General features: G+C 42.4%; 1 protein-coding gene across 4 annotated transcripts in view; it reads left to right on the top strand.

Annotated features, from left to right (window-relative positions):
- The window catches only part of Kcnab1 (potassium voltage-gated channel subfamily A regulatory beta subunit 1), a 293,246-nt gene that overhangs the window by 223,412 nt on the left and 46,557 nt on the right, over positions 1-23,277 (top strand). For all 4 annotated transcript variants that reach the window (XM_078043522.1, XM_078043521.1, XM_078043523.1 and 1 more), the window contains exons 5-8: positions 645-689; positions 4,408-4,452; positions 6,513-6,556; positions 20,889-20,975. In XM_078043522.1, the coding sequence (XP_077899648.1) occupies positions 645-689; positions 4,408-4,452; positions 6,513-6,556; positions 20,889-20,975 (221 nt within the window). The remainder of the gene's footprint in view (positions 1-644; positions 690-4,407; positions 4,453-6,512; positions 6,557-20,888; positions 20,976-23,277) is intronic.

Raw genomic sequence — 23,277 nt, 5'->3', positions numbered from 1 at the left:
AGAGCAGGGAAGCAAGTTTTCATTTCCTTGGTCTTGGTCCCAGGTCAGCAAGAAGGGAGGGCAGTGTGGTGTCTCCAGGGCACCTCTCCACAGCCCAGCCTTGGGGACAGAACAGACACTTGTCATGTCTCCTTATATGTTGCTCACAAGACAAGTTTGCCTGGGACCCAGGGCACTCTCATGTGAGCCATGCACCTGCAGCCTGGCCTTGGGGACAGCTAAGCTCATATGAGAGTTTGCTTTATCCTCCAAAGCCACCAGGGAGCCAGCATTGCCTGTCTAGGCCATCTAAAATGAGGTGTCCATGTCCTCCTGGCCACAACTGATGTTCTATAGCAGTTAGGGGAAAGCCCTGCCTCCCCCTGGACACTGCCAAGCAGGACATTTATGCATGCCCTCTGGCTGAACAAACGCCTAACTGCCAAGTGGCTCCGGTGTTCTTTAGCACCGGGCTGATTTGGCAGGTGCCTCTGGAATGCTCTGGAGCAGGATTCTGCAGGTGCAGGCAGAAACAGTGGAGCTGTGCTTCCAGCCAAGAGCAGCTACTATCTGGGGGACATGGAGGCACCGGGTGGCTCTGGTGTTGGGTTGGTGCTTGTTCCTCCAGGACCCTGAGCCCTAAGACATCATCTGTTTCCCTCCAGGGCTGAGGTCATCTTGGGCAGCATCATCAAGAAGAAAGGCTGGAGGTACCGTGTTTTCCATAACTGTTTGTTTGCCTTTTAAAATACTTATTATTTTTGTGCCACAGAAGGGAAAATAAAATCATATGCCACCTGATCAAAAGGCTGTCAAATAAAAAAATCAACCCTCAGTAAAGAAATGATTTACAGTGGCTTGAAAATAAAAGCCAACAAGTTCATTACCTATGCCTCAAAAATGATGGAATAGTCATCGATCACCATGAATCACTGCAGGTTGGCAGGGAAAGAGGGCTGCTTAAGAGACATTGGTGCCTGAAAGAAAGTGACAAGTTCGTGCCTTTGCCATTTGTGGTCTGGTGAAGGAGGCGAGCTGCAGGCAGCTGACTGTATGCACACTCAGATTCGTGTTCACCGGTCATTTTAACAGCAACTGCAGCTCCAGGGAAGGAATGAAACAAGAAACCCTTGGGGTCGGTCCCCAAGCCTCTTACCTGAACCCATCAGCCAGCAGCTTCCCTATGCCCAGGAACCCCATCAGCTCCAGGGTATCCAGGAAATTGCTTCCTCTGCTACCCCTCCAAAGAAGCACAAAGCACTGTGCATAGCCGTCCCATCCCGCCACATCTGGAGCCATGGCATCTTCGGGGGAGGGGACAACCCCCTCCACTTCTCCATGGTGTCTCAGCAGCCACTTCTTGCCCAACATGAGCACAGAACCAGCAAAGACTGCTGGGCAAGTCAGGGGTCCTGCTCTGCTCTGGAAGAAGGTCCAATGTCCTAGGGCCAGTGAAGAAAAGTACGCAGCTCGGTACTCACACAGGTGCTTCTAAGGGAGTCCAGGAAACATAGACACCCAACACCCGCAGCTCAGCCCTGGCTTTGTCGTGCCTCTGCATGCATGGGTTAAACCCCTCTGGGAGGAGAGGCCACAGCGGAGATCACCTTCGTTCTTAGGGCGATGTACACTGCACTCCGAGATAAACGTCTGGCAGGCAGAGAGAGCCTTATTGATGTGGAAGCCAGGCACCTGTGGAGACCTGAACAAGAAAGCCATGGCCTTTTTTCACTCTCCCTTCTCCTCTCTGCCACCCCAGGGGACTGTGAGGGTAGTAAGAGAGAGCTGTTCTTCCCCTCACACCCCATTCCTTCACCTGGGCTCCAGTATTACCTTGTCCCCTCAGGGTGACGTGGCTCCATCTCTGCCTGACAGGGCCTGCAGCTGTTCCCTAGCGCTGCTGCTGCAACAAAGCCCCATGAATTGTGTGGCTAACACAACAGAAATTAACTTTTGCCCAATTCTGGAGGCTGGAATTCTAAAATCAAGATGTTGGTAGGGCCACGCTCCCCCTGAAATTTAGGTGAAACCCTTCCCCTCCTTCCCAGCTCCTGGGGGGGATCCTTGGCTTGCAGGCAGCACTTTAGCTTCGGCCTCCTCACCACACAGCTCCTTCCTGTGTCTGTCTTCCTCTAAGGACAGCAGTCACATCATCTCTGGGGTCCACCCCACTCCACTATGACCTTATCTCAACCCAATTAATTACATTTACAATGACCCTGTTTCCAAATAAGCTCACACCCTCCGAGGTGCTGGGGGTTAGGAATTTAACATGTTTGTTTTTGGAGGGGACATAAAAACTGCACCTATAACAAAACCCTTAGAGCACTGAGCGTGGTGGCGCACACCTGTAATCCCAGCCGCTTGGGAGGCTGAGGCAGGAGGATCACAAGTTTGAAGCCTAAGCAACTTAGTGAGACTCTGACTCAGAATAAAAAAGGCTGGAGATGTGGCTCAGGCATTAGGTGTCCTTGGGTTCAGTCCCTGATACAAAAAAAAAAAAAAAAAAACTTGGAGCCAAGCCCACCAGTAGTGCAGTGAAGCTCCAGAGTACACCTGAGGATGAAGAGGGGGCACCTCCCACATGCTCTACTCCTCCCCCTGGGCACCCTGAGCCACCCCTCTCCAGGGCTGCAGAACGTCTTACATGCACCCTTTGAAAACCAGACTCACATGCATATTTCATAAGCTTCCCTTCAGCCTTGCAAATAAAACCAGGAGCTCCTACCACGCTGCAGAAAGCTTGTATCAGTTCATGGTTGCCCCCACGAGACAGACTAGGAAAAGATGAGCCTGTCATCCCAGCACTGACCCTGTAAAGCAACTTCACCAGGGACACCTGGCCTCTCACCCCTGAGCTGCTGCTTGCTGGCTGTGTGATCCAGGGCAAGTTGCTTCACTTCTCTGATTCTCAATTTCCCCACCTATAAAATGGGCAGCGTTACTGTGGATGACCTGTCGTGCTGACAAAGTGAGAGAAGGTGGGCAGAAGCCTTTTGCAGGCTGTGCTGCCTCACCAGCTCATTCTCATTCTGCACCCACTCTCAAGAGCTGCTCTAATAGCTTCCACGGGAGTCAGAGATGATGTGGCGGGCTGCTGCAGTCTTCTCTGGCTGTTGAGCATCATGTTAGTGTGCACACGCATAGAGGCCAAAGCCTCACTGTAGGCAGGTAAGTCTATGCTGGTGTTGTGCTAGAACCCGCAGCTTTGGCAGGCCCCACTGCTCTGAGAAACTGAAAGGTCTGGTTCATTTTTTATCATATCCCATGCAGCCTTGTTGGAAGGTGGAAAGGGCTTGCTGGAGGAGACCCTTTCCCCTGTGGCAGGTTGCTATTAGGGTATACACTGGGGCTGGTACATTAGCCTGGAATCTATGTAGGCCCTCTGGGCTGTGTCATCTCCAGGAGCATGTGTTTGTAGTGCTTCCGTTACTGTGACTTACAGAATTTTTCAGGGATTCAACTTCGGTGAGATGGGGTTGCTGACATATTCCACAGATTTTTCTTGTTGCAAGTGAGTTGTCAGAACTGTCACCGTCTTTCCCCAGTGGTTGTCATTAACCACGCCAGGCTGTTATCCTGATAGCCTTGAGGGTCCACCCTACAGCCCACGGGATTATAAGCGCTTGACTTCAAATACTTCCAAGGTTTGGTCTTAACCTTCAAATCTCAAATGATTTTTGCCCCAGAGCAGTTCAAACAGATCACACACCCAAAGAGTGTGGATGACACTGAGATCTGCCCCCACTCTTCATTCTGTGGGGGCAGTGCTCAGACCTCGTTCTAGGGCACCAGGGAGTCTTTCCCACCCTCAGGTGTGCCGTGGAGGAGGTAACCAAGGAGCTGACAAGATGTCTGTATTTCCTTCCCTTGGAGGTTAAGTGGTAGCGCCTTGAGTAAAGGATTTTAGGACTGTTTTCCTAAAATAGCATTTCCATTGAATAAAACACTCAAAGAAAGTATTGACTGTTGGACTTGACCTTGTCACTCATATTGCTGTACGGTCCACTGCAGCCTGTGCATGATGGTTGGGAGGATAACACCTGGGAGTCTTGGGCCCATGGTCCTGGGCACAGGGTGGACTTCCTCCTGGGCAAGTTCACGGGCAATAGCACTGTGCCAGATGCCCATGAGTGTCTGCTCATTCGTGTTCTAAGGCCACTCACCCAGAAGCCCACTCGCTTCCCTTCCTGCTCTGGCGGCTGGCCCTCCAGCTGACCTCCAGGCACCTGAACCGCCACTGCCCTCCTCCCACTCCATCCCTGTCCTCTGGGGCCTGACTTTCTCCTTACATTTCATTGGTATGAATTAGCTATTTTATCTCCTTAGCAATGTTTTGTGAGGCACAATAACAACTTTTTTCTGGTCCGATGATAACAACATGCCCACAACGTGTTTACGGTTTCTCTGTGTCTGTTTGCTGTGCAGGAGGTCCAGCCTGGTCATCACAACCAAACTCTACTGGGGTGGAAAGTAAGTCAACTACTTATTTTATTTTCCCTACTGGAGAGTTCACGCCTTTATTCTTTTAGGTAACTATTTTACATCTAACTTTCACCAAATTTGATTGGCTTAGAGACAGGGCTTTTTTTCTCCCTCTCAGACTAAGGAAAAATCAATTCACTTAGGAGGCAATTCTAGCAAGAGAGTCCCAAAGAAATCTAGTACAAAGCCGGTGGCCACTTGTTACCAAGTGATTCGTGCAGATTTTCCTAATCTCAGTGTCATACTTAGAACCATTTCCAAAATAGAGTCCAAATTTCAAGAAAAGAAAATAAACACAAAGCGTTACAGAATAAAAGCGACTCAAATCTGCCCAACTCGGAGACTTCTGTGGAACGTGAAGATAAAAATACCTTGTCTGGCTTCACAGGCAAGTGTCTGATCATCTCTTCAGAGCGCTCTGAAAGTACTGATCAAAAGGACCACGTCCCTGGAGAACCCTGGGAAGCTGTGCCAGGGTCACACACTGCCAGGCGAATGGGAGAGAAGTCCCCTCTCCGCTGTAGGATGCAGAACAGCTTCCGCAGGACGGACGGATGCTAATGGCCAGCTTGCTCTTGGAGCCGGAAGGCTGGCCCCTCTGACCCACACGTACAGACCACAAGCTCTTCCACACTTCAGGGCACAGTTGGCAGTGCTTCTCAGGGAAATCTGAAAGGCTGGAGTCTTAACAAGAGACAGAAACAAACAAAACCTTTGTTTTACCATCTATAAATGATTGGGAACAGTCTGTTTTTCTTTAATGGGAAGCAAAAGCCAGTTATTTGGGGGGAACCTTCTATTCAGAATGTCTCTGTGCACACACACACACACACACACACACACACACACACACTTATAGTTTTTTGTTCTTGAGCCTGTTGATGACTACCTGAAGACAGAAAGGTGGTTTAGACTTATAATCCTATTGTCTGGTATAAAACAAGGCAATCTGGCACCCTGAGAACAGGGGCGCCCACTGTCTGTGCTTTGGCTCATGGTTCTACTGCCTGGTACTTTTGCCATGGTATGAAAACCTTGCCGTCATATAGAAACAAACAGGAATTGGAACACTCTCATGAACCACTATATAATGAAGTCCCACATACAACGGCCTCTGTTTGTAACAGATACAGTAGACGGGTGTATTCACAAAGATGAGTGGGCAACCATCACGCGGAAAAGAGGCTGCCCAAAGTGTGGACATAGAAAAAAACAGCTCACCCATACTCCACACTTCAACAGCTCCATTTCCTTCTAATTTTCCAGAGCTCAGGAACCGTCCAGGAGGGCCAAAGTCCTTATCCACAAATGTTTCCCTTCTTACGATACTAATTTAAGGAAAGGTGGTTCATCACATTTTTAAAAAGAATGGTTGTTGAATTTTTTTGGAATTCATATTTGCTTTCCTTTTCAATTTGCTTCCTTTCTTGGAAAAGTTTGAATGGTATCATTGCCTAATCTTAGAGTCGACTCACAAATATGTGTCAAGATTTTTGTCTTCTTTAGACGGATTAGGAACTATGTGTCAAACCACATATGGAGAGGGTCTCGTGCCTGAGCTGTTAGCTTGAGCCCAGAGCTGAGGGGTATCAATGGTGTGGTCACAGCCATGGTCAATTCATATCCTGAGGCCTCTGAGGAGGAGGTCTGGCCAGGCACAGTGGCGCACACCTGGAATCCCAGCAGCTTGGGCGGCTGAAACAGGAGGATTGTGAGTTCAAAGCCAGCCTCAGCAAATGCGAGGTGCTAAGCAACTCAGTGAGACCCTGTCTCTAAACAAAATACAAAATAGGGCTGGGGATGTGTCTCAGTGGTCAAGTGCCCTTGAGTTCACTCCCCCGTACCCCCCTGCCAAAAGAGGTATGCACAGTGTGCTGCTCCCCAGCCTTCCCTCCTCAGCAACTAGTGGTACAGAATTGGCCAAGAACAGGGTGTAAAATTAGCAATTCAGATTTAGTAAGAATGATTATTTTTCTGCAATTTGAAACAAAAAAAAATTTTTTAAAGCACACCCCTGCTTATAGACATTTGCTTCTCTTTTGTTGCAGAGCTGAAACAGAAAGGGGGTTGTCAAGGAAGCATATTATTGAAGGTGGGTACTGCTACTTTGATTTTATTTTCATATATGGGATTCTGGTTCAAGAAAAGTAGTAAACAAATAGATTCAAAACCCATTGGAAGGGGGAAATATGTATATATATAAAGAACCACAATCAGCCATGTTTGTTTCTGGATTTGCATGTGGGGGGCACAGGGACATAGGGAGACTGGGAGCCCCCTACCAAAAGGCAACTGTCCAGAACTCTTGTCTTGTACAAGCTTCTATCAATATAATGAAGTACTCCCATGAGACTTTTCAAAAGGCTTTATTGAGATACAACTTGCACATTATGAATGTTGATCTGTTAAAGGGTACAATTCGTTGGCTCTGAGATATGTGATAACCTTCATAACCTAATATTGCAACATTTTCATCCATCCAAAAAGACACTTGGCACCCATGAGAAGTCACCCACTACCTATTCACCCTCCACAGCCCAAGCAACCACAAATCTACTCTAGAGATTCAACAGACGGTTCAGGACACTTTCATCACGGGCTTCTTTCACTTAGCATGATGTTCACATACCTACCTTGTAGCATGTGTCAGTACTTCATTCTTTTTGTTTTGCCAAATAATATTTCACCATATGGGTATATCATATTTTGTTACTTATCGGTTGATTACTTTGGGGTTGTTTTCACCTTTCAGCTATTATGAATAATGTGGCTGTGATAATGGGTGTACAAGTTTTAGTGTGAACACATATTAGAACTACTTTTAAGAAGGCATATACACAGCCATAGGGAAAACTTGTAGAAAATTACCACTGGTATTTGAGTCACAGTGCCATTGCTTTTGCAATGGTATCCAAAACTCCACATTGTTTATAAATAAGTAGAAAATAAACAGTCTGCAAGGACCATGGTGTGGTGCAGTAATGTTGTTCTACCTCATGGTGGGGACTGTGAAAGTTTGGAATAGTTTTTATTTATTGTTTGTCTATACATTAAAAATTTTTATACTTATACTTTTTGTAATCATAAAAAAGTGTTTAAAGAGGCTGCCTCATATTTTCAATCTTTATACCAGTTTATAAACTATTTCATAAAAATCCAAGCTTTTTTGTTAACTTTACATGCACCATGAATCATCGAGACTGACGATTTTCCCCTTCTTTAGAAATAATTTCTTCTAAGCAATACCAACACCACCCAAACCAAAGTGTGCTTTAATCACAAAACTTTAAAAATAAAAATAAAGAATGGGAGTCCTCCTGTCTTATTTCATCTCTCCATAGTTTAACAGTCTAGTGTAAGAGTTTAACAGATAGTTTAACAGATCTCCCTTAGTTATGCAGCCTCCTTTCTCTACCCATCGATCTGTATAATCACTTGTGTTTAAAAATATAGAAATATGTGTATTAATGCAGTAGAATCAGGCTATAAATATTAGTCTACACCTTGTTTATTCTCGATTAAATTATATTCTACACACACACACACACACACACACACACACATGTGACGTAGACATTTCCAGTCTTCAGTATTTCCAAGGGTTATAAGTGACCTTCTTGCCACAGTGAGGATGAGTCTAGATGGGGCATTATTAGGCCAAGGAACAAGGCATGTTCTATCACAAAATTATTTTTTAAAATGAATATGTCAATCAATTGAATGAGCTGTTTTCATTTACTTGCGTATCCATGCACTCATTTATTGTGAGTCTAAGCTCATTTCGTAACTTCTTTCCCTGAAGATCAGCTCTTCATGTCCTTGGGTCCTTTGCCTTCTGAGAGTTTGGCTGGCTCTTGCTAGCCTGCAAAAGCTCTTTATGCATGAGTTATGACACTCTTTGTTGATGCTGTGAGTGGCCAATACTTTTCCCCAGGATCTCATTTCAGCAGTGACCCTTTTCTCTCCGTGCACCTAATCTAAAAGAGAACGTTTTATGTGAGGATACTCATTCCAGTTTGGAAGGTGGAGATTCTTACTGACCTGTGAATGTGACTACTTTGAGATGTTTTAGAATAGCAGTAAAAAAAAAAACAAACAAACAAATAACAAATAACTCCAGTATTCAGTCAGTGAGACCTTTTTAAGATTAATTTTTATTGATGCATTATGATCTTACACACTAGTAGGGTTCGATGTGCTGTTTGTACATGCACACCACATAATTTGGACAATTTCATCCCACGATACCTGTCCTTTCCCTCTCCCTGGATCCTGTCTTCTGCTTCTAACTGTCTCCCTTCTAATTTCATGAAATTCTCCAACTCCCCCCACCTTTTTTTCTTTCTTGTACCTTCCACATAGGAGAGAAAGTGTATGACCCTTGACTTTCTGAGTCTGGTTTCTTTCACTAAACATAATGCTCTCAAGTTCCATCCTAAAATGGAGCATTTTGAAATCAGATCTCAGAACACACACACACACACACACACACACACTCACACACTTTTAACAATAATAATTATATCATTCCATTGTTTCCAAGTTTTGCTATGAGCCTGGCATTTCTCACTGGCTGGTTTTTATTCTGCTTGTAGGCATGTGGGTTTTGAAATCAGACCCGTCCGGGTTCTGACAGTCATTTCTGAGCTGGATGACTGTGTGCTGACCAGACCTCACTAAGCCCCTGTTCCTGTCCCCTTGACTGTAAAACAGCCCACAGATGTTCCTTCCTCACAGCATTACTAGTGGGGATGGAAATCAGCTAATCCTCCTGGAGCACAGTTTCTGCTGTGTCATGAACAATAAATGTCATTTTTGTCCTCACCGGTGCCACTGTTCCCATAAGTGTGGCCGCTAGCCTGCTCTTTATGGACAAGAACACAAAGCAGGTTCCCGTGAACCACCACCTCCTGCCCCCAGGACACTCCCCAACACCTCTCCCAAGCAGAATCCCCTCCCAGGCAGAGTCCAGGCTGTCTCTACACAGGCACGCTCCTGCTCCAGCGCAGGCCAGAATCCCGCCCTGTGCCAGGGAGTCCTCAGAAGAAACAGCAGGTGCCACCTTGAAGTTCCCAGTAGAACCAACAGTAGGCTGACTGGAAGTTTCTGGCTTTTCTTTTTAATCTAATTAATTATAAAAGAGAGAGATTCGGTATAACCAGAGAAGTGAAAATCTGTGGTCCAATGAGTGAACCTTAGAAACATTATCCTAAGTGAAAGAAGTCAGGCAAAAAAGGCCACATATTACATGATTTCTTTTATATAAAATATCTAGAATAGGGATTGAGATAGAAATCAGATTAATGGTTTCCAGGGACTGGGTGGTGTAAGGAATGAGCAGTGACTACTTAATGACTATGAGACTTCTTTTTGTAGTAATGATGATGTTCTAGAATTAAATAAAAGTGATGATCACACATCCTTGTGAATATGCTAAAACCACTGTATACTTTGAATTGTTGAATTTTATGGCTTATGAATTATATATCAATTAAATATTTAGCATTTTGCCTAAAGATGTCTTTGAGGAAAAAAAAATTAAAACCTACTCTGAGTGAGTCAGACAAAAAAATGCATGGAAACAATACAAAATTTTATTTCTTATCTTGTTGCTGAGTGTCTCTGTGATACTTTAAGCTTCCCAGATAATTTTTCACAAGCTATAGCAGCTTGAAAGTATAAGGATCCACTTAGGATATTGGCTCATTTCCAAACTAATGTAGATAGTGTCAACCTTTTCTGCTTCTTTTATAACAGAAATAATCAAGAATATCTCATGTCTGGAAGGGGTAGTAGGGAAAAGACTTCAGTGGCAGTATACCTCCAAGGTCAACTGAGACAACCTTAAGGTTAAGCAACATTTGATTTCAGCTGTAATTGTTTATCTGTTTACCTCCATTTGATAAAATTTCCCACTTGGGATGATACAAAAGCTTATTTATTCATTGTACACACCATTAAAGTTTGTATGTTTGATATGCAAAAAAAAAAGAAAATCTGTGGTCCATTTGTGTATGATGAATTGAAGAGCATTCTGCTGTCACGTAAAACTGATTAGAACAAATTTTTTTAAAAAAACACAAATAAGTAAAAAAAAAAGAAAAGAAAGGGGGAGAGATTCAGAAAATGGCTCACTCTGGACTCAAAAAGAATTATAAAATCAAACAGAAAGAGAATAGAGATGCATTGTTACTGTCATCTCCATCAGATCTCCATGCTTTGACATTTCCCAGTGTGAGTGCGTAATTTCAGAATTCACTCTCTTTTAAATCAGTTTTCTTCAAGCCTCACACAACTTAATAGAAGTACCTTAAATTTCTTCTTCTAAACCAGTTCAGATGGAATCCAAACTGACCCAGATTCAAACTTCAACATAAGACTTCACACTTTTGAGATTGAGATCACTTATTATGATGTTGCTAATGTTGATGTTTTGAAGTTCATAGTTTCAGCCAAAGACAAGAGCTCATGAGTATAATTTCAGTCTAGGCAGACAGAAATTAGAGAATTAAGTGAATTTTTCAGAAAAGCCGAGACATGAGATTTCTAAACCAAAATAAAATTTGAAGAGGTTTACACATAATTATCCTTGGAATTCATTGCTATTTTTTCTGTGATGAAGGGGACCTTATTTAACATTGGAGACTCTTCTGCACATTAAATTTGAGAAGCACTGTTAGAAGATAAGACAAAGTCCAATTCATGTAGGATTCAGGCTACTTTCAGGCTGTGTGGCCTTGGCCACCTGAGTTAGTTTACAGAGTATTAAATGAGCTTTACTTGTGCACAAGGTAGTTTTGAAAATGTTCGTATGAGAGGTCTTTTCAATGAGCCCAAATTCTTTGATTGAGATCAGCTGGTGTAATGTTCTCTTTAGATTCACAGAAAGAGGGAAGAAATCTCATCAGCAGCTCATTACCTCCATTTACAACCCCAAGGTCCTTTCAGGCTCTAAATTTCTATGTATTCATTCAGCCATTCCATGAATGTTCTTTTCAGCCCCAATTTGTGCCAATGTCAGAATTTGGCAGATCAAATTCCTTTAGTTTCTAATATAGAGGAATAGGAATAGGGGCTGGGGCTGTAGCTCAGGGGCAGAGTGCTTGCCTAGCATGTGTGAGGCACTGGTTTGATCCTCAGCACCACATAAAAATAAACAAATAAAATAAAGGCATTCTGTCCATCTACAGGTACAAAAAAAATTTTTTTTAAAAAAGGAATAGGAATAATTTGATAAGACACATTATAAGAATAAACTGTTTTTGTGCTTTTACCATCCAAAGCTGTGTCTAAGTCTACATTTGCCTTTTAGGTAAACAACAGTTTTTGTGGTGTGATTCAAAACACAAACTATCGTTGTAGGCGCAGGCAAAATAAATAAACTGAGAAAACTCAGCTTGAAATTTTTTTGTGAATGACGAATGTTATATAAACACTACTGTGAATTTTACAAGAAAAGATAATTGAGGATTTTCAGTTGAATAAATTTCTTAACAAAAGGATTCACCACAGGATTCCTTTGCAGTGTACCATGTTCATGGAAACTTGCACCCAATCAAATAACCCTGTTTCATGATGGGAGGTTCCGCTAAATATATGATTCTAACACATCAACAGTCCCTTAAAAAGGAGCAGGTGTATCTTAAATCATAACTGAGAGACTCGTTTAAAAGAAACTGGAAATTATAAACAGTGTGCAACAGCTAAGGCAAAATTTTGCTCCAAGCGAGATAGGAAAGCAAATGTGTGGTAGGTTAACAGGTGACACAGCATATTTGAATAGAACCCTTGCAGAATCTCCAAACTGCTAATTTGCTCATCTCTACACAATCGAGCTTGCAACACAAAGCACCCCATCCATCTTTAAGCATGTCAATCTGCTTAAACCCTAGAATGAGCATATTTCTTCAGAAGCCTATGAAATGAGTTTAGGTTGAATTAAACTTTGCCTTCTAAACAAAACAGTTCCTGTTAAAGTTCAGAATCTGAAAGAAAGATGGACTTAGATTTCTTTTACTGTGGTCACTCAGGAACTGCTATCTTTACATAATCTATTATCCTGGGCATTTTTAAGGAATTGCCAGTTAACTTCTCAACATTTCCTCAAAGACGGGAGCACTTTCTGCTCCTCCTGGACTCTCCTCCACAGACACTGGGTTGGTTCCTGGGATGAGCTAATGCCAGAAGCACCTTCTGTAAATAGGCCTGTGGCACTCAGCACTTACCTCCTTCAAAAGCAATTAGCTGCCCAGCTGCCCATCAGAGGCCAAGGTCAATGCATTTTTGCATGTCTGCTTAAACTTAAAACAATACATGGCTCCAAGCCAGTGCCCAACACAACATTTGCTAAATGGAGGTAAAACATGATGCTTGTTTATCTGAGCAAAATCCTAAATGGCTCATAAGGAGACACTGGTTGAGCATGACTTTCTATTCCTATGATTCACCTATTGCTACAAGATTAAAAGCATCCAAACAGGAAGAGGCAGAACTTTCTGATTTGGTCTGCAGTCATGTGAAAAAACAAAGCAGAAAAATTATCTGGTTTCATTCCATCTTTGTACAGATAAGGAACCTGAGCCTCACAGAGGCTAAGAGACATCACCAGGTCATTCACACCATCTTGAACTGGTGTCTTGGACCTCAGCCTCTGTGCCTAGCCTCCTCTGACTGCCTGACAGGCCCATCCAGCTGCCAAGGGCTCTGGGGGAGCAACTGCCATGCTGTTCAGATCTAACCCAGCTCCTACCACCATCCATGATGTGCTCTTCCCCTGACCCCCATCTTAGCACAGTCACCCCACTTCTCAGGCCAAAACCCAGGACCCTCTGGGTTTTCATCTCTACTACCCCTAACACCTGTAACACCACTTTTACTTCCACCCACACAACTATTCTTGAAGACGAGCATTCTCACCAACTTGGTCCAGCTCAGTCTGCCACAGTCACCTGTCCATGCTGTCACTCTTGCACCGACACGTTCTTCTCAGGAGGCAGAACTATCAGTTCAAAATGGAAAGCTGATCATATTATTTCTCCTTCTTAGTCCCTCCTTAACTCCCCAGTTCTCTCCTGCCCCTTGCCAGTGTTTTTGAGTCTCACATTGAATAAAACCCAGAACTCACACCATGGATCACAAAACTGCATATCACAGATTCTCAAAGTAAGTGGCCAGTGTCTCTCAGGGATACCATCTCCTTTCCCTCCCCTTTGAAGACAGAGTGGGGATCCCTGACTTGATACAGCATGTCATTTTAATGGTCTCACTTGAATACACTTGAATTTCTGCCCAAATATCAAGAAAGAGTTGGGAGGTGAGAAATGATCAAATGCCATGAGACTGACCTGTCCATCTAGTCCTTGTCATGATCTAAGCAGACGCTATGACCTAACAGTGGACCTCCTCAGTAAGCACTGTAGGCTCTATGAGATGAAGACTTTGTCCCCAGACTATAGCACAGTTTCAGGATCAAGTGGGACTGAATACAAGCTTGTGCCACAGGACAGTAAATGGCTGAAGTTGTGCCTGGCCCGTGAAATGCCCAATCACCATGGAGGACATCTTTTCCAGAGCCAGGCATGGATTAGAACTGTCATTAAATGTATCTCTGGGGCTGTCACTCAGTGGCACAGCACTTGCCTAGCATGTGTGAGGCACTGGGTTTGATCCTTAGCACCACCTAAAAATAAACAAATAAAATAAGGACATTCTGTCCATCTGCAGCTACAAAAAAAATTAATAGATAAATAAAATAAAATAAAGGGGTCCAGAGAAAATAGTTAGCCTATAGTCTCTGCTCTGTTCCTCTGAAACTTTTGACATGAACACCATGGTACAATTACCACATCACATTTATGTCAAATGTCTTACAGTGTCTTTGGAGCAGCAATATTGATGGTAGTATTGCCAGCTTCACTGCAGATTAGACAATTGAGTCACACACACAAAAGTCAAAGATGTCAACCATGAGAGGGAGCAAAACATCAGCCTGTGAAACCTCGTGATGTCCTGTCCTTTGTCTGCTTGGCTATTCCTTATCTCCTGCCTGCATTTGATGTTTCCAAAGAGTGGCTCATGTCACAGTACTTCTTAAGGTAAATTTAATTTCAAGCTACCCCAAGAAGTAGCAGGCACTGTCCCAGCCCTGAGGGCAGGGACGAGACCTCCTAACACCTGTCCAAATCTCTTCATCAGAGCTTTAAACCAGAGTCGTCACAGACAATTCTGTCTCAATGAATGGAAAATATTTCCGGAACTAAATTTAAGCACTCCATTTTCTTGTCAGAGGAGTAATTGTGGCTGTCCGATAAACCAGTTTGAAAATCAAATCTAAATGAGCCAAATTTAAATTTATAAGGGCCTCATTTAACAGGCAATTAATTTTAGGAATCTAATAAAAAGAGGAAAAACCTGCGGACTTCCTGAGCCTTTCAAGAGGCTGATAAGGAGATGCTGCGCCTCTCCTCTCAGTGAGGGGAAATGGTCTTTGGACGCCGCCCTCCTCTTGGTTGTGTAATATTGTATATAATACATTCTATTTCAGGGAAGTATTAATTTTACTGAAATTAATTTTTTCTGAGTATTCACAGGAATATGATGAAATGGTTAGAGTTCAGATGTGGATTGTTGGTTCCAGAATTTTTCTCTTTTATATCACCTCTTGAATCATAGCCTCTACTGTTTTCTTTTCTCCTCAAAGAATATAAAATGATAAAAATGGTAGGAATTGTAAAGCTCAGCTATATTTTTAGGTTCCATAAATTTCAGCAGGTTTACATGTTATTTCTGATCTATGTCATTTTAATGGGTTTGATGTACAACAAATAAATCTCCAGTCTCACTATAAGCCCATCAAGCAATTCACAACATAAACATTAATTTGCATTTTTTCAAGAAGAAAATAAAACCTGTTAAAGGGAGGCTAGTTCTGATGCTCAGCTGCTCCTGGATATTTCCACATGACTCACTGTGAAAGGTCACTGAGAGGCGTATGTTTTGCAGCAAGAGCTAGTGACCATGCCAGAGTCCTAGGATTTTCTTCTGTCAGAGCAAATTCAGCCTTTAATATATTTTTAAAAGATTTCACCCACTTGAATCAAATGTATGAAATATGATATGTCAAAGCATTGTAATGTTTTGAACAACCAATAAAAAAAAAAGATTTCAGAGATCAACTAATACATCCTTGTACTCAACATATTTTTTTGTTATTTTTTTTTAATTTTAAGTTGACACATAAAATCCTGCATATTTTTGAGGTTTTATGAGGTTCCGTGAGATGCATGTCTACACAGCCTGAGGTTCAAGCATAACCAGCTCCTCACACGTCTGCCAACTCTCTGTGGTAGAAACATTCAGAATCCTCTTCTACCTTTCTTTGAAATGCAGCACCCATCACCATCCCTGGCAGTCGCCCACTGAGTCACACCTGGTGCACAGGGACTTATTTCTCCTAACTCAGTGCCATGGACCAGCATTTCCTCCCTCCTCCCCCTCCCCCAGGAACCTCACCAGCCTCTGGAGACACTGTCCTCCCCTCACCTGCCACAGATAAACTTTTGAGGATCCCACATGAGTGAATGGTGTGGCAGTGGTCTTTCTGTGCTTGTTCCACATAACATGATGTCTCCCAGTTCCATTCATGTTGTCAAGATGGCGGGACTCCACCCTTGATGTGGCTGAATAATATTCTACCATGTACACAGGCCAGCCTTTCTGTATTCGTTCCTCAGCTGATGAACACGATTGGTCCCATTTCTTGGCTGGTGGGGACAGTGCTGTAGTAGTACAGGACTCTCTTGATGTACTTTTCCTTGAATATGCACCGAGCTGTGGGGTAACTGGATTGTAAGGCAGTTCTATTTAATTTTTTTTGAGGAACCCCCCCACTTTTCCATGATGGCAGTACTATTTACATCCCCGAAGGGTGCAAGGGTTTCCTTTCTCACATCGTTGCTAGCACTTCTCTCTCTCTCTCTCTCTCTCTCTCTCTCTCTCTCTCTCTCTCTCTCTCTCTCTCTCTCTCTCTCTTCTGTCTTGCATCAGTCATTCTAACTGGAGTGAGTTGATATCTCACAGTGATTTATTTGCATTTCTCCATGACTAGTGATGTTGAGCATTTTTTTTATATACCTGTTGCCCATTTGTATGTTGTCTTTTGAGAAATGTCTATTAAGGTCTATTACCCGTTTTTTAATTGGACAACAATGATGATGATGATGGTGATGATAATTTGCTGTTGAGTTTCTTATATATTTTGGATAGTAACCCTTATCAAATGGACATTTGGCATATATTTTATCTAATTCTGCAGTCTGTCTGATTCTTCACTTTGTTAATTTTTTTCCTTTGGAATGTGAAAGCTTGTTAGGTTGACATAATCCCAGTTGTCTATTTTTGCTTTTGTTTCCTGTGATTTGGGAATTTTAACCCCCCAAATCTTTGCCCACTCCAATGTTTAAAAGCATTCCTCTTCATGTTTTGCATTAAAACAGTCACCCTGTTTTGAGTTGATACTTCATACTTGATAAGAGACAGGATCTGGTTTCATCCTTCTGCATGTGGACCTGATTTTCTCAGAACCATTCTTTTAGAAAATTGTCCCCAATGTATATTCTTCACACTTCAATGTAGAATAGTTGGTTGTAGATTTGTGGATTGATTTCTAGATTCTCCCCTCTGTTTTATTAGTCTATGTGTCTCTTTTTATGCCTATACCATGATGTTTGATTTCTATAGCTTTGTAGTATTGTGCAATTTCACTTTGTGTTGCTGTGACAAAATATCTGAGAAAAGCAACTTAAAGGACAAAAGATTTGTTTTGGTTCATAGTTTATTCGTCCATGGTCACTAGATCCTGTTGGTTTGGGCCTTTGGCAAGCAGAACATCATGGTAGGAAGTGCACAGAGGAACACAGTTACCTGCTAACTTCGTGGTGGTCAAAAAGCAGAGTAGGGGTTATGCAGGGACAAGATAAGGCCTTGAAGGCATACCTCCAAGGACCTACTTATTCCAACAGGCCACACCTGCTAAGTTTCCCCCACCTTCTAATACCCCATGAATTGTTTAATCCATCAATAGATTAATCCATTGATGAGATCACAGCTCTCACGATCCAATCACTTTCCAAAAGCCCCACCTCTGAATACTGCTACATTGGGGACCAAGCCTTCAATTCATGAGCTTTTGAGGAGTATTTCAATTCCAAGCCATAATACACATATTTTGAAGTCAGAGAATATAATGTCTACTGTTTTGTTCTTTTTACTCAACATAGCTTTGGCTATCTGGCAGATATTTTGTGTGTGTGTGTGTGTGTGTGTGTAAACGAATTTAAGGATTTTGGGGGGTAGTTCTGCAAATAATGTCACTGGTATTTTCAAAGGGACCACATTGAATCTGTAGATCACTTTGGGTGGCATGAATATTTTAACAAAATTGATCCTTTCAATCCATGAACATGGAGTGTCTTTCCACTTGTGTGTTTGTCCTCTTTGATTTCTTCAATCAATGTTTAGATAGTTTCCATTGTAGAGATCTTTTACCTTTTTGGTTAACTTTATTCTTTGATATTGTTTATATTTTTGTAGTTATTATAAATGGAATTGCTTTTTTAAATTTCCTTTTCAGGTGACTCACAATTGAGAAATATAAATACTTCTGATTTTTGTATGTTGACTTTATACCTTGTAACTTTGCTGAATTTGTTAAGAAGTTTCAATAGTTTTTGGTAAAGTCTTTGGGATTTGTTCTGCATAAGATCATGCCATCTGCACTCAGCACCCACTTGACATCCTACTTACCATGTGGGTGCCCTTTATTTCTTTACCTTTCCTAGTTGTTCTAGCTAGGATTTTCATACTGTGTTGAATAAAACTTGTGAAAGTGAACATCCTTGTCATGTTCTAGATCTCAGAAAGAAATCTCCAGCTTTTCTCCAATTAGTCTGATGTTAGCTGTCGACTTATTACATGACCTTTATTTGGTTGAGGTATGTTTATTCTGTACCTAATTTGTTCCGAGTTTTTATCATGAAGGAATGTTAAATTTCATCAAACACTTTTTCTATGTCTATTGAAGTGATCACATGGGTTTTGTCCTTCATTCTGTTGATGTGATATATCATGTTTATTGATTTGAAAATGTTAAACCACTTGATCGTGGTGCATATTCTTTTTCATGTGCTGTTGAATTCAGTTTGTTAGTATTCTGTTAAGGATTTTTTGCATCTGTGCTCATCAAGGATATTGACCTGTAGCTTTCTTCTTAGTAATGCTGGTCTTACGGTAAGAGCTTAGAAGAACTTCCTCTTCTTCAATTTTTAGAAATAATTTAAAAATTATAATCTATATAATTCTAAAATACCATAATTTCATGTATGTTGCGTTTCTATTATCACTTGCTTCAAATTTTTTAATTATTTTATTTAAAAGAATTGATGTTAGTTCTTCTTCAGCAGTAAAGACATAGAGTCTTGAACTATTGATGATTGGAGTCTTGTTTTTTGTTCATTTTTGGAGTTTGTTGCTTTTTATTTTGTGCAGTGCTGGGACTCAAGCCAGGGCCTCACATATTCCAGGCCTGCACTCCACTATTGAGCTACCCACTAGACTTGTGGGTAGCTCAGTAGTGGAGCTTTTTTATTACTGATTTTATCTCAATACTCATTTTTTGTCTGATCATGTTTTCTGTTTCTTCATGATTCAATCTTTATAAGAGGTATATGTCCAATAATTTATCCACGTCTTCTAATTTATCAAATTTACTGATGTATATAGTTGATTATCATAGCCTCTAGAATTCCTTCCATTTCTTGAGTGTTAGTGGTAATATCTTTTCTTTTCTTTTTTTTTTGCTCTGACTATTGGAGTCTTCTCTTTTTCTCTTAGCCTTTCTAAAGGTTTCTTGCTCTCTGTTAAGTTTCTCTGAAAACTAAATTGTTTCTCTGTGTTTTCTTGAAGTTCATTGAGTTTTCTTAAAACAGCTATTTTGAATTCTCTGAGATATCCATGGCTTTAAGGTAGGTTTCAGGTGTCTTGCTTTGTGGGTTAAATGAGGTTAGGTTCCCTGAAAGTTCTTGATGCTTGATGGCATATGACAACATCCATGCATTGAAGGATCAGGTGTGTAGTCTAGTGTTCATAATTTGGCTTTGTGTCTATGCTTCCAGAAATTCTAAGCAAGCTGTTTATTGTGTCCTCTGAGTCTGTGGTCATGCCTTGATTTCAGCACTAGATGGCACCCTAAATTCAGGTTTGCCATGAGCCCACAGTTGGAGTGTTGTCACTGTTTTAGTAATAGAGGATGCCCCTTGCCTAAATTTTTTGTAAGTCTGCAGTTGATGTACTATACATGATGGACAGGGGTAGTGCCTAAAGAGAGCAGTCCAACCTTGTTGGGTCTGCTAGCCTCCACCTGAGGCCACAGTTGGCCCAAACACCTCATATATAATCACCGACTGTGTTCAGGCACTGCAGGATTCTGCCCAGAATGGGCCTCACTGTGGAGGGTCCATGCCTGGGCACCAAATGCTGGGTCATGCTTGGAGCCCACAGCTTGATGAGGTCAGTACCAGAGCCAAGAACAAGGCCCATGCTGCTATTTCCTGCCTACTCCTAGGGTTTGGTTGTGGCCTGACACTAGAGCGACCAGCCAGAGAGGATGCTAGAGCACGGGTCCATCTCACTGGGTTGCAGGTCCTCGAGCCCTGGCCTGGGGGCAAGGTTCTGCCCAGTGTTGAGTTTCACTGGCAGGCCCAGCACTCAGTTCCAAGTTAACAGCCCTACACTCACTTCCCTGCTGAAACTGGCTAATGATGGAATCGTTCTGAGCTGAGCTGCCTGAGGTTGGGGAGGATTGGTGGAAGCAATCCCTCAGTTGCTGTTGAGCTGAGTCACACCTGAGCCCCCTGCAGGCTAGTGCATGACTGGCACCAGAGCAGACCGAAATCCAGGTCCATCTCCCTGAGGTTGTGGGTTCCTGCCTGCCTCAGGGTAGATCCAGAAGCTTTGTCCATGAGCACAGGCCTGGGGTAGGAGCGTTGGGGCTCTGCCCAGCACTGGGCACTGAATTCCCTCCCCAATCTCCCCAGGATGTGTCCCTGCCTGAGTTGGAGCAGGGTGTGGACAACTCTGTCCTCCTGCCTTCTTTAGCGAGCACATCTTTTCTTGATATGCCAAAGCCAGGTACTGCACTCGCACAGGTTTCCTTAGCTCTTGTGAAGATGAGTTCACATGTGACTCAAATAATCAAGTTTCATCCTGCCCTAACCCCTTCAATGTGTTTTTAAACTAATCCAATGCTTTTCTTTTTTTTCTTTTTTTTTTCTTTTTCATTTTGAAGTAAATTCTTGAAGGAAACCAAACTTAAACTCTTTGCAGTAGTGTGTGTACTTACTTTTCGTTTTTCCTGCTTCTGCTCCCAGGACTGAAGGGCTCCCTCCAAAGGCTGCAGCTGGAGTATGTGGACGTCGTCTTTGCAAACCGTCCAGACAGCAACACGCCCATGGAAGGTGAGTGAAGAGAGTCCATAGAAAATTCTAGAACTATCGATTCCAGCTTGAGGGCTCAGTCTACTCACAGTTGGAAATGAAATATATACAGACTAGTCTGATTGAATAAGAAAAATGGAAAACTCTCTGATGGGTTCCTTTAGGCACAGTATTTGCCCTGACAGCCAAGGCTGTGACGTCTCCGTTTTTCTCTCCTAGCACTGAAGGCATTAGGCTGTGACTCCTGGTGGTTAGTGCTCATTTTTTTTTCCTGGTTTATTTCACGTTTGTGATCTTATCAACTAAAACAATGAAATTAATTGGAGGGGGAGACTGTAACTAGCCATCATTATTTCAGAGTGAGTCCTCTGTATTTTACAATGACTCCAAGTCTGATTAGCCTCCAACCTGTGGTGACAAGCGCTAGTGGTACCCTGAGAGGAGGCTGGGCAGGAGGGACCCCTCCAAATAAGACGCCTCACCGTAGTTTTGATGTAGGTCCTGGAGAAGCCGAGACGTCCTGTCTCCTTTCTATATGACTGCCAGAAGAACACAGCTTATTCGTAAAACAAGATGTCCTTCAATTGACATTTGTTTGCCAAACCTATTTAGGACGATTGAGAAAGAAGATGGTTTGAGAGGATAATGAAAAGTATATTCTAATTAGTTGAGGTCCATCATCAAGGTTGTCATTTAACTGAGACGACAGAGTGGAGATATGGGGAAAGAGAAGGGATGTTTGGGTGATTTGAGTTTTACAATATGATATGGTTTATCAATTTTTCAAAGAGTTAGAATAAAATTGCACTGAGGGTAATTTTTGTCTTTGATCATCTGAAAGGAAGTGAAGGGTTGTATGATAAATGGGGTTCTGTTGATATTTATTCTTGCTGTAGGGTTATAGAATTTATAGAAAAGTATAGATGATCAAAGAACATATGGGATGGCAATTATGAGCATAAGCAATTTCATGGAACATGTTTATGTATAAAATTTTCTCCTAGAATTTTCTGCTTTCTTGATTCTGGGTAAATTAGGAGTTAAATGCAGCATCCCTGTTGGGAACTATCCATGGAAATGACATAAGATTGCATATCTTTGTCAGAGAAGAGATCAGGTGGTTGATAAAGCAAACCATAAACATTTCATTAGTATTCAAAGTTATCATTGCAAGGATAATATATCAGATCATTCTCAATGACACACTAAAACAGCACTAAAGCTAGTCAGAAAAAGCATCAAATAAAATGCCACTTAGAAACACTAAATTGGCTTCACAGTTTAAGTGCCTTGTGACTATTTTCCTCTTTGGAACAGTGTCCTTAGCAATTACACCATGTGCATTTACAGGACAGCAGACCCTATGAGAGTCTTCAGGAATTTTTTTCTCCTATCTTAACCCTACCTTTAATTTTAGGGATATATTGTAGCAGTCTCTCAAACAGGAATCATAATTTGCACCGTGTGTGTGTGTGTGTGTGTGTGTGTGTTTGTGTGTGTGTAGGAAATTCTCAAACTATGGTACACTAGCAAGATAATGGTGTCTCTTATGTAAACACTCATCATGTGTTGAAATGACTTAGAAGGGAGCTTCAAAGTATTAAAACAAAAATAGATTACTGCTGTCTGTAACTGAGGCAGTGTCTTGCCTCTGCTGGACTTAGAGAAAATTTATACTCTCCCTAAGTTTCTCACATAAACCTCCACAAAGAGAGATAGGAAGCTAGTCTATGATGAGTCATTGTCCAGACTCAGAAGCAGAAGGCAGGATATTAAGAAATGGAGATTGGCCACGGGTGGGTAAGGGCCAGGAGAGTGGTAACAGGGCAGGAGGTCACCTGCTGGCCCGCACGCCTGGTGAGAGGCCCACCCCAGCGGGCCCACCACGCTCTGAGGATTCTTTTGGAGAACTGAGCAAAGGTGCTCCATGGGCGGTTCTCACCTGCTAGACGGAAACAGCCCTCAAAAATGGTATCCTCCGACTCAGGGCACCTGTCGGTCCCAGGTGGGCCCCCTGGAAATGCCAGAGCTTGGGACTAGTCTCTGGAAACACGTTCTTTACAATTGATTTTTTCCTGCTTTACTATAACAGAGAAAAGTCCTGCTCAAGACACAGGAAGCAAAGAGACAAGGTGGACCTGGCTGCATCTGCTCCTCCAAACCTCGGGGACAGATGAAGTCTTCGCTATTTCTGGATTCCATGTTGTTAAGATTTGTTTTTTGCAATGATTTGGTAAATTGTGTGTGTGTGTGCATAAATGGAAGCTCACATAAATGGTGTGCATAAATATGCAGTGAGATTTACCCAAAAAGGTAGATGCCC

This window comes from Ictidomys tridecemlineatus, chromosome 3 (genome assembly GCF_052094955.1).
Source record: "Ictidomys tridecemlineatus isolate mIctTri1 chromosome 3, mIctTri1.hap1, whole genome shotgun sequence".
Classification (NCBI taxonomy): Eukaryota; Metazoa; Chordata; class Mammalia; order Rodentia; family Sciuridae; genus Ictidomys; species Ictidomys tridecemlineatus.
The sequence above is the reverse complement of the archived record's forward strand: the minus strand, read 5'-3'. Positions and strand labels throughout refer to the sequence as shown.